Source organism: Atractosteus spatula, chromosome 28 (genome assembly GCF_055471065.1).
Source record: "Atractosteus spatula isolate fAtrSpa1 chromosome 28, fAtrSpa1.hap1, whole genome shotgun sequence".
NCBI classification, from domain to species: domain Eukaryota; kingdom Metazoa; phylum Chordata; class Actinopteri; order Semionotiformes; family Lepisosteidae; genus Atractosteus; species Atractosteus spatula.
Genome location: NC_142733.1, coordinates 3,849,838 through 3,859,664, shown reverse-complemented (window position 1 = coordinate 3,859,664; position 9,827 = coordinate 3,849,838). Strand labels below are relative to the sequence as shown.

The 9,827-nt window shown below is 46.7% G+C and overlaps 1 protein-coding gene across 1 annotated transcript; it reads left to right on the top strand.

Moving 5' to 3' along the window:
* The first annotated feature begins 636 nt into the window (after positions 1-636).
* On the top strand, positions 637-9,031 carry LOC148813768 (hydroxysteroid 11-beta-dehydrogenase 1-like protein). Its single transcript, XM_088907770.1, has 7 exons — positions 637-826; positions 3,440-3,570; positions 4,644-4,755; positions 5,972-6,063; positions 6,831-6,924; positions 7,265-7,430; positions 8,534-9,031. The coding sequence occupies exons 1-7, from the start codon at positions 739-741 to the stop codon at positions 8,715-8,717; spliced, it is 867 nt and encodes a 288-aa protein (XP_088763896.1). The 5' UTR covers positions 637-738; the 3' UTR covers positions 8,718-9,031.
* Positions 9,032-9,827: the final 796 nt, after the last annotated feature.

The following is a 9,827-nucleotide window of genomic DNA, read 5'->3' as shown; positions in this document are numbered from 1 at the left end:
GAACAACAAGTCAGTTAGGTGGCCAGTATCTATTCTGCCATATTACTGTATATTCACATTTCCACTGGAATGATGCATCCTAAACTTGATCATCGGTCCAGGATCGAGTAGGGTCCTGTGTCAGCATTTGTTGGCTGCGAAAGAACAAGTAAAGATAAAACTGTGCACCCTAAATGTGTTTTTTTTTTCAAATCAATCATATAAAGATATATGATTAAAGTGGAAATAAATGTGTTTGCAATGTGCCAGATCAATGCCCGTTGCTTTCATTTTGAGAAAGACATGTTTTTAGAGTTAGACCACAGTAACTGCCATCAACCGAACAGAAGGTTTTAAAGCGCACACAAACGCTAGCCTATCAGTTTACCGGACGGTGGAAATTCACTTTAAACCACAAGTTAATGGCTTTTCCTGTCTTTTTGTACAATCGAATCGAGTGTGAAACCCAGAGCTGTTTTCATGCAAGAGTATGTACTGTATGCTGATCAAAATCATGTGTGTGCTAATACAGGGTGGTTAGAATGCACATGATTTGTTTTAAAGACGCGCTGAGTTGGTTTCGTGCTTGCGATAGAGAATTGCCCCATACTGACGGCGTCATAACTCCCTCTCTCTCCTCTGAACCCTCACAAGCACTCGAGCTGCAGGACGAGCGAAGATCTGCAAGAAGAGGTCCGGGGAGGTTTGGTCTCAGTGCGACTGCAGTTACATAGTTTTTTCCCCCCTAAACGCTTTGCCATGAATCGACTCGTTAAGGTTCTCCTGGTCACCACAGCTGTGAGCGCAGCGCTGCTGTCGTTCCTCTGGAGAGACACGTTTGACGCAGGTGAGACGTTTCTGTCTGTTGCCTCGAAGTTGCTGCTACCGTACTGGAGAGCCACGGTCGTGCACAGCAGCTGGAAAGCGACTGTCCTTTCACACGCTGTGCGAGATTCGCAAGATGTTTTCGAGATCAGAGGAATCGTTAACTGTAGGATTCGTGAAGGTGTGGTTAGGCACTGAAAGGATGGAAACGAATGGAGACGGATATTCTCTTTTTAACAGTTACATTTCCAACTCTCTCTTCAAGACTTCTTCCCTATTTTCTTGTCGCACTGTACACCGTGATCAATCAGCAAAGAAGGACATGTCATTTAACACACCTGCAGAAGGCTCCGAAACGTTGTGTTTTCTTTCTTCTCTTTTCAGCCTGGAATAAACCTATTGCTTGTTCCCATGTCATTTAACGTAGACCTATCTACAAACTGAAACAGAGACTGTTCTGTAAACTCAAAATACTTTAAACCGTGTCAGTGAATAAAACAACACAGTGTGCATACACGTACAGTACGAAAGGACATTTCAAAGCCACCGGGGTGAATGGACGAATTAAGGTGGGGAGTCCCTGCAGGGTCTGAGGACCAACACGAATTCGATTTCGGCACCTTCAGGTTTCTAAGACGCCTACAAGTGTTCCTGTCGACGCGTTTTCAAATCGCGCACAGAAGCGCGAAGTTCATTTTGTGACGAGATAATGATTATTTATGATGTCCTCTATCTTAATTCATTTATTAGGGGGATATAAAATTAAGCGGAGAAGCCCCGAAGCCTATCAATAACGAGCGAAAGCAAGTCTACATTTTAAATAGGTATTGGTGGCTTTAGTGTACACCATTTAACGGGTAGTTCTAAATTTAGTGTAGCATTAGAGGAAAGAAAGCAAAATAAACACAAAGTCTATTCATGTCATATTTTTTAACCGAAATCATTAATGCATTTCTCCCGCTCGGATGAACTATTCTCTTGCTTTTAAATCCCAGATTCACACTATGCCTTGTTAAATATTATCAGCTCTAGGTGCGTGGCGTGTTGTGTATCAGTCAGTGTGGGGCGAATGGCGCAAAGGCTCTTATCATAAGACCTGCAGGCTGTATGGACTTTCATACGCATAGGACCATAAAATAATCGGAAAGAAAACCAATGCAACAGTCTTATAGTTGCAGCGCCTATGCTGTGTCACGCTCTGCTCCTCCTAACATTGGACCCGTGCGGATTAATCGAAGGGGAGGGGCAGGTCCATCGAATCGGTGTTTGTTGCAGCTCTTTTGAGTGGCGATGTGCAGGTTTCCTCTTCGTGCGGGGGAGCCGATGCATGGACTAGGCCTTGGTCAAATTCAGTCTCGGGCAATTGTCGCTGTTCGGTTTGCAGCTCATTTCCTGTAGTAGAAGAAAGCCTGGCGTCTTTACTATCAACACGCAGTGCCTTTGACAAGCCTCCAAAAAGATTTCATTGACAATATGATCTTAAGGGGGGGGGATTATAGGTTAGCCTAATAACAGCTTTCTCAAAATATGCATGTCTAGTATTTTCCGTTTAATCATTTAATATCTGCTGATTACACATGAGCATACAGCATACAAACCTGAAGAAGGCAAAAACGCTGTGTTTTCTCTCTTCTCTATTCAGCAGGGAATAAACCTATTACTTGTTCCTTTGCAGACTACGCATGCTGGCGCTGCTCCCCCCACCTGTATACAGCATAGATGAGTTAATTTCTTCTAAACCTCATGTTAATGTGCTACACTCTGAGGGGAGGGTGAGGGCTGTTTGAGATCAACTTTCTGGGGTGATTTAAGTTGAGGAATGATCAGACTTGTGTTTAAATTGAACGTGCATAATTTCATTTATGATGCTTGTTACAGAATGCGAGCTTGTAATCTCCATTCCTCTCGTGTCTCTGATGACACGACAGCCGCAGGATCAGGGCTGTGTCCTTCTGACAAAGTCAGGTGGCCTACTTGCTGCTACACAGGCACGGAATCGGAAAGCTACTGTTAATTAAACCAAAGCAGTCAATTTTCCTTCGTAACAGACGGAAACATTTGACATTATAGATTCGTTACTGACTGTTTCTAAAAGCTGTATCCTGTCAGGCATTAATTTGCTCCACTTACAGAGAAGAGGGCGAGTGAACTCTCACACAGCGGGCGACAATGGCTTCCATTCAAAAGCCTGCAAAGCTTTGATCCCCAGCTTATATAACAATCTTATATTTCTTACCCAGATTTCATTTAACACCATGAGGAAACACTAGCAGCCCATCTCCTCCTTGCAAAGGGATCGGATTCTTTTCATATTTTTGAACTGGTGTGTTTGTGTAGTTCTCTCATTAGGTCTCTTTATAGAATGATTTTCATTGACAGGTTTAATGAGGATAAGCACTCTTCTCCACTGCCGATCTTACATAGGAACAGAGCTATGACCTCTTATTCAAATGTTGACTCTAATTAAGCAATTAAGAAGGAGACGGCAAGGTTTTTTAATGGAATGCACTGATAGGAAAATGGCCTCTTGTCCACAATCACGTGCAAGAGAAAGTGTGGATTTGTTCATGTCAAGTCTCTTCATGACAAAGGTTCGATGGGCTGCCCAGGACTTAATCTGATGTCTCTTGATCAGAGTCACTGAGAGGTGCCCGGGTCTTGGTCACAGGCAGCAGCAAGGGGATTGGCGAACAGATGGCCTATCACTATGCCCGGTTTGGTGCCCAAATTGTTATCACAGCCCGGAGTGAGGATGCATTGCTAAAGGTCAGTGTTTTTTTTTAATTATCACATCCTCCAGTTATGTAACATACCTACTATCCTTGTTTCTAGTTATACCACTTGTGCTCACTTCTGATTGGTGGGCAGACAGGCACCAGGGTCACTCTTGACAAGCAGAGCTATGCACTTCCTTATGGGGACACTGGGGTTGACAGTTTACATCAGCCCATCAGATCTGTGCCTGCGTGCCTTTGGCAGGAGGGCGGGAGCTCTGGCAGAAGAACATGCAAACTCCATACACACAGGCACCCAAGGCCTAACTGGAGCCCAGAACCCTGAAGCTGTGAGACATCAGTGCTAACTGCCGCCCCACTGTGCCTCCTTTATCCTTGTTTTCCAAATACGGCAGTGAGGCCCACCCAAAACTACGTCTCTGTAACTCACCATGCACATTCCAGATTGTGCTCATCAATTTCAGATGATCTGAAACAAATTGGCAAGAGACTCGCACTGGCTTTGCATCGGAGTCACAATGGTGGAGGATCAAGGGTGGCACAATTGCACAAATGTGACCCTGCCATGCTAACCTCACTGACTTGTCTCACAATGTGAAAGGACTCCCAGGTCTCCCGAGAGTACAGTGATGCCACAGTGGGTGTGGTCTTACAATGTGCAAGTGTGTCTCTTGTTTCATCAGTTCAAGGCTGGGCCTGTGAATGTGGCTGGAATCCAGAGTCTGGTTATAGACGGACACCGGTGGTTGTTAATAATTAATTGTGAGTAGACTTTAAGCTTTCGGGCCACTCCAGTCTCCGGGCTCCAGGTTCCAGGAGTGTAGGGGAACATTGCAGAGTTTCCCTTCTTTAAATGTCCAGCATGAGGGGCTACCATACAAAGGACACTCCCTCCTGCGCCAGATCATGATGGCGGAAATGCATCTATCCAGCAGCTGTGGCTGCTCTGCTGCACTTGCACAGACACACACAGGGTGGGTTAGCTCTCCCCTTGACGAGCAAAAGCCGTTGTCGTTTTGTTTTTTTTTGTGCGATCTGTAGCCTGGGCTTCTCTCTAAGGGCTCGTTGAGACAGTAGGATGCTTTTGCATGTTTCCCCTGCCAGGTGGCGGAGAGGTGCCAGGAGCTGGGCGCGCAGAGGGTCCTGCAGGTTGCGGCTGACATGTCTGTGCCCGCAGACTCCAAGAGGGTGGTCGCCTTTGCAGTGGAGAAGTTAGGCAAGTGCCAGTCTCTCTCAGGGCCCAGGAGGCACAGGGCTCATAGTACTAATACCAATACTAATAATTTCTTACACTTATAGAGTGCTTTTCTGGACACTCCACTCAAAGCGCTGTACAGGTAATGGGGATGTGTGCACCTGGATGATGCGCCAGTCCGCTCCCCACCCACTAGCTCTCAGTGGGGAGGCGAGCAGAGTGATGAAGCCAGTTCAGAGATGGGGATTATTAGGAGGCCATGATGGGTAAAGGCCAGGGGAAATTTGGCCAGGACACCGGGGTAACATCCCTACCCCTACAGTGTCCCAGTCACTATACTGGGGCATTAGGACCCACACAGACTGCAGGGTGAGCGCCCCCTACTGGTCCCATTAACACCTCTTCCAACAGCAGCCTTAGTTTTTCCCAGGAGTCTCCCATCCAGGTACTAGCCAGGCTCACACCTGCTGGGCTCCAGTGGGGCTGCCAGCAGTAAATTGCAGGGTGATAAGGCCATATTTATCCTGAACGCATGTGAAACACCCTAATTGCACACAGAAGGACTCCATTTGACAAATGATGTGACCTATAAAGACATTTGATCGCATCAGAGCCTATTTAGGTGTTTCTTAGTAAGAGGGGGTGAATACTTATGCAATCACTTATTTTCTGTTTTATATTTAGAATCAATTTAGGTGCAGAATTTTGTTTTCAATCTGACATTCAGTGTTTTATGTTGATGAATAGCAAAAAAAAACAAATCAAAGCATCTTGATTCCATATTGTAACACAGTAAGAAGTCCAAGAGGGGTAAATACTTTTGATAGCCAATGTATTTATGTAGACAAAACAATGATATATACAATGTGCTTTCCAGTCCATGTTGAGTGAACAGTGCTGTTGTAATGAAGCCGTGTGTCAGGATGTAGGAGTGTTTCTTGAGGGCCGCAGGGTGCACTAGTGTTCATTCACGCCCTGTGGCCTCATTGATTAATTTGGCCTAATTGTTACATTAATCGTTAAAGCATTACACTTCAGTACAGGAGCCGACGTAAATCCCAAGTGCCTTTCAAGCTGTCAGACCTTGGTGAAATATGAAATGCCTCTGCTTGAGCCGGCAGTGAGATCGATTCATTGAGGAGCTTAGGACAGAAGCAAAACCACAAGATCAGGCAGCCGGAGAGCTGAGTTACGTTAAGTGTGGAAACACCTCTGCTGTGTTCTCTTTATCCGACAGGCGGCCTGGACTATCTCGTTCTCAATCATATCGGCTCAAGCAACTTCGCCATGTGGGATGGAGATGTTGAACATATCAGGACGCTCATGCAGGTGAGGCCTTCTGGTGCTTTGTGGTGTTTTGTGGTTTATTGTTATCGATAGAGTAGGTACGCAAGCACTGCTTCTAGAGGCTCAGATTGCAACAGACGTGGGCGGTACTTCCAGATGCACAAACGTGTTGAATTTATAATAATAATAATAATAATTGCTTACACTTATATAGCGCTTTTCTGGACACTCCACTCAAAGCGCTTTACAGGTAATGGGGACTCCCCTTCAACACCACCAGTGTGCAGCCCCACCTGGATGATGCGCCAGTCCGCTCCCCACACACCAGCTCTCAGTGGGGAGGAGAGCAGAGGGATGAAGCCAGTTCAGAGATGGGGATTATTAGGAGGCCATGTTTGGTAAGGGCCAATGGGAAATTTGGCCAGGATGTCGGGGTTACACCCCTATTTTTGAGAAATGTCCTTAGATTTTTAATGACCACAGAGAGTCAGGACCTCAGTTTTACATCTCCTCCGAAGGACGGCGCCTGTTTATAGTATAGTGTCCCCATCACTATACCGGGGCATTAGGACCCACATGGACTGCAGGGCGAGCGCCCCCTGCTGGCCCCACTAACACCTCTTCCAGCAGCAACCTTAGTTTTTCCCAGGAGTCTCCCATCCAGGTATTGACCAGGCTCACACCTGCTGAGCTTCAGTGGGCTGCCAGCTGGGAGCTGGGAGCTGCAGGGTGATATGGCTGCTGGCTAATTGAAGCAGGGGTCCTGACTGCCCCCCTGCCTGTGTCCCGCTCTCTTCTCTGTGTTCAAGGTTAATTTTCTGAGCTACGCCCAGATGACCTCATCCGCCCTGCCTGCTCTGAAGGAAAGTGGGGGCGCCATCGTCGTTGTGTCCTCAATCGCAGGTGAGAGGGCGCGCCCCTTCTACTTCACTGGGTGTGTTAACTATGGGACTGCCCTCCACTTAGATGGCAGACTCTGATCTAGTCATCACAGAAACGCCTGGTTAACATGGGTCAGGTGTGGTCATCACACAGGTAGGGGGGAAATGCTGTTCCATTTCTATTCCATTTCCACTGATGGACACCAGCCGATAGCAGAGAGTTACACGGTTTCTGTCTGGTGATAGACTGTCTGCAGAACTGCGGCACCTCATCAGTGTGGCTCTGATGCAGGCCCAGTCGCTGCACTGCGCACAGCCTGTCTGTGACGCTTGCTTTGTGTATGCCTTCTTTCTGCGCCCAGGGAAGCTGTCCACTCCGTTTGTAGCGCCCTACACGGCCACCAAGTTTGCACTGACCGGCTTCTTCGGGACTCTCCAGCAGGAGCTGGCCATGCAGAAGGCTAACGTCTCCGTGACCATCTGCATGCTGGGGCTCATAGACACGGAGTCCGCTATGAAGAAAGTGAGGTAGATCTCAGCTCTTCAGCCGCCTCTTTCCCAAAACCTATTTATGTAATAACTAATAATTGCTTACACTTATATAGCGCTTTTCTGGACACTCTACTCAAAGTGCTTTACAGGTCATGGGGATCTCCTCCACCACCACCACCAATGTGCAGTCCCACCTGGATGATGCACCAGTACTCTACTGGTGCAGAGTGAGATTCTGCTCTGGAGAGCAGAGTGATGAAGCTAGTTCAGAGATGGGGATTATTAGGAGGCCATGATGGGTAAAGGTCAGGGGGAAATTGGCCCAGAACACTGGGGTAACACCCCTACTCTTTTCGAGAAACGCCCTGGGATTTTTAATGACCACAGAGATTCAGGACCTCAGTTTTACGTCTCATCCAAAGGATGGTGCCTTTTTACAGTATAGTGTCCCTGTCACTATACTGGGGCATTAGGACCCACACAGACTGCAGGATGAGCGCCCCCTACTGGCCACACTAACACCTCTTCGAGCAGAAGCCCTAGCTTTCCCAAGTGGTCTCCCATCCAGGTACCGGCCAGGCTCACACCTGCTGGGCTTCACTGGGCTGCCAGCTGTGAGCTGCAGGGTGAGATGGCTGCTGGCAATATTTGTGTAAGACTGTGGAACACAGGCTCAGGACTGAGCCTATGGCCATTGTTTGGGTCATTCCTCTTCTGATCCTGGAGACTGTAGATTTCCAGGCAGCCTAAAATGGTCAATAAGCAAAGATCTGAAAAGCAGATTGACTTCTGATCAAGCAGCTGACTGATCCAATTCAGGCGTTCAGAGCTCAGGTGGAACATCAAAATCAAGACTGAAAGAACGGCTCCCCATTCATGGTAGTTAGCGCTATTTAGGGTGTTGAATTCCTTCTCATGCCTTACTATGCAAATACATTCTAAAATGAAATAGTAACTATAAAACGTATAAGAGCTGGTACGCTTCCACAGAGCTCTGAGTGCTATGCAACAGCAACCTGGGATTTCATTTCCATCCCTGACTTATTGCTGTAGCATCATCTGGAAGCACGATGAGGCTGTTCCCCTTGTGCAGAGGTGCCTCTATTGACTGCAAACCGGGCTGTTGTGGTTGCCTGCAGGGAGAAAGTGAATATGAAGGCCGCCCCTGCCACAGAGGCGGCGCTGGAGATCATCAGGTCTGGGGCCACGAGGCAGAAGGAACTTTACTACCCCTTTCTCGCTCAGCTGCTCTGCCTGTCCAGGGACTTCCTCCCTGCGGTCCGGGACTGGATCATCCAGAGCTCTTTCAGTTCCCAGCCGTGACGGAGCGCCTCCGGGGGGGGGGCATCCGGATGCGTCGCACGTTGCAGGAAAGAGCAGGAATGGGACAGCCCTGGGAAAAGGGATGGGGACCCCTGTTTCATCAGAGTTTGGGCCTTTTTAGTTTTTACGAGCTGTTAAGCATCAGTGCGCATGAGATCAAACTGGGGCCCATATATACTTCATATAAGACCCCATATATACTTCAGTCCCAGCAGCCTGAAAAGCCTAAAAGACCCAAATTTGATCTGCAACTGACAGCTTGTCCATTTTCATCCAGCGGTCGAAAGCTACTCAAATAAAATCTGTTTTGAAGACCCCTGTCGTCTAACCATTTGTACTGCAGTATTGCAATCTATGGAGCACAAAGATCTAGAAAATCCCCAAAGAGTTTCAGTTACTTTTATTGAAATGGCAGAGCTAAACAGCTAAAAACTAGCTTGTGGCACAACCAAATTGGTATTACAGTTAACCTGTTTAAAACACCTCGACAAAATAGATGCTTTGTCCTATTCCTTGGCCAGAGGAGTAAAACCGATAAATCTTCACCTATTCAAATCACACCTAATCTGGATCTGAATAAGGGTTTGCCCAAACTACTGACATTCAATAAAAAACTATGCACAAAATGCCTAAAAAAAATAAAACAATTCCGAACCTGCAAGCCTGCAACAAACTCATGTGCAAGACTAAACTGTCTTAGCATGTGGACATAGTGTTGACATGTTTTGATCTGTAGCTCAGAAACTGCACTGCAGACTCCTTCCTTACTCAGTGCTGTTGATGGGCTCTTCTTGAAATTAAAAGGCTTTATTTTAAACTCCTTATTGGTACCTCCTACAGCATGCATTCAAAGGTGGCCTTGTAAGTGCTACCACATCAAAGAAACCAGATAGAAGAAGCATTTAACAAGTTTATTACTTAATTGAGCTTTAACATTGGGAATGAGACACTGTTGCAAACTGACAGTGAGCTGTAAATATAGTTTGCAGTTTAAGCCGAAGGACTGTTGTGTAATGTGTCTTGTAATTATCCATAAAAATCTCAGATTGCATAACTGAAAGGCTACATTTCATGTGAATCAGAGCAAAATTATATACAGTACAAAGAGGT